Raw genomic sequence first — 1,719 nt, forward strand, 5'->3', positions numbered from 1 at the left:
ACTAAAATGAGGGTGGAGTGCTGGACTTTCAGCTTTGGAGAACTGCTTATGGACCCTCGGGGAAGGGCCGATTTCCGCCTCTTCCTTAAAAAGGAGTTCAGTGGTATGCATTATTCTAAACAACATTTTAACAATGTTGGCGTTAGACTTATTAGGTGACTTTTTGGTTTAGGTCTGCCCCATTTTAAGAATGCGATTCAATTGTTGACGTTCATATTAAAAACTAATTGTTATTTATTAAAGGAGATTGTGACTATAATCTGATTGGTGAATAGGTGAGAATCTTGCCTTCTGGGAGGCATGTGAGGATCTGAAATGGGGTGCTGCAGAGACAATGAAAGAAAAGGCTCAGCAAATATATAAGTAAGCATAGTATTTTTGGCTTTTTGACTCTGTCATATATTGTTATTTTTTTATATAATATAATATTATATTATATATTGTGCGTACACTGCTGTTCAAATATTTGGGGTTAGTACGATTTTTTTATGTTTTCAAATAAAATCTTATTCTGACTGCATTAATTTGATCAGAAATACAGTAAAAATTTAAGTATTTTTTTATTTTTATTTAATACATTTTAAAATGTAATTTATTCCTGTGATGGCAAAGCAACCAATTTTTAGCAGCTTTTACTCCAGTCTTCAGTGTCACATGATCCTTTAGAAATCATTCTAATCTGCTGATTTGGTGCATTATTACCCATGTTAAAAACAGCTGTGCTTCATAAGACCATCATTTAGTTGATTTTTTTGTAACAATGTGAATGTCTTGATTGTCACTTTTGATCAGTTTAATCCTTTGCTGTATTAAATTATTATTTTTTTTAATCTTTCTTATCAAACTTTTTAACAGTAATATATATGTTTATTATTGTTATTTACATAACAATTACATAATTATAAAATATATATATTTTCTTTTTTCTCTACTTGTTTTAATCATTAATGAAACGAATAACATCAGCATTTAACTCTGGCATTTTTTATTCTTATTTGATTAGGACCTTTTTGGCACGTGGAGCTCCACGTTGGATCAACATTGATGGCAAAACAATGGACATAACAGTGAAGGGTTTGGCACATCCTCATCGTTATGTACTGGATGCTGCCCAGACTCACATTTACATGCTCATGAAAAAGGTCTCTGATCTCATGTAAAACCTTGCAGATCAAATGCCTTGTGCTGAGCTTAAATTGAATCTTGCCTATGATCTGTCATTAAGGACTCATACGGGCGATATCTCAAGTCCCCAGTGTTCAAGGAAACTCAAAGAAAGGCCATTGCTCCTGAACCACACAGATTCACGTGAGATGTGCCTTTCTGCTAGTTCCTATATATTAAAATACTGCTTTATAATGCATAAGTGACATTAAACATGTTCTTTACTCTTTTCTATTGTTTCCTAGTGAGACGCAGTTGGAGCAGAATGCCAAGAGAAGGCGGCCCAGCCTGAGTCCCATTACCCTGAGACAGCAGGAAGAAGAACAGAAGGCCAAACTTGCAGCAAGTGGCCCGGTGGACATCACACAGGTCATGAGCAAACTGGAAAAGAAACAGAAAGCCTAGAACACAGAGAATAGATATAAGCATATATTTATGATAAGCAAAAAGGATAACCACCTTTCTGGTAAAAGCAATAAACAGTTTTGCAAGACAGCATATTTATATAGTAATAATCCAAAATGCCGCTGCAAGATTAATCTTTAATGAGCCGAA

The 1,719-nt window shown here is 34.4% G+C and overlaps 1 protein-coding gene across 1 annotated transcript in view; it reads left to right on the top strand.

The window, feature by feature from the left end:
• Positions 1-6: 6 nt before the first annotated feature.
• LOC107578988 (regulator of G-protein signaling 9-like) overlaps positions 7-1,719 on the top strand; it is a gene marked incomplete at its 5' end in the record, with an annotated part of 4,952 nt that continues 3,239 nt past the window's right edge. Inside the window, 5 exons of the mRNA XM_016264882.1 lie at positions 7-103; positions 276-363; positions 1,004-1,142; positions 1,226-1,308; positions 1,410-1,533. Of these exons, the coding sequence (XP_016120368.1) occupies positions 7-103; positions 276-363; positions 1,004-1,142; positions 1,226-1,308; positions 1,410-1,533 (531 nt within the window). The remainder of the gene's footprint in view (positions 104-275; positions 364-1,003; positions 1,143-1,225; positions 1,309-1,409; positions 1,534-1,719) is intronic.

The sequence above is a fragment of the Sinocyclocheilus grahami genome, unplaced genomic scaffold (assembly GCF_001515645.1).
Source record: "Sinocyclocheilus grahami isolate Dianchi unplaced genomic scaffold, SAMN03320097.WGS_v1.1 scaffold13338.1, whole genome shotgun sequence".
Classification (NCBI taxonomy): Eukaryota; Metazoa; Chordata; class Actinopteri; order Cypriniformes; family Cyprinidae; genus Sinocyclocheilus; species Sinocyclocheilus grahami.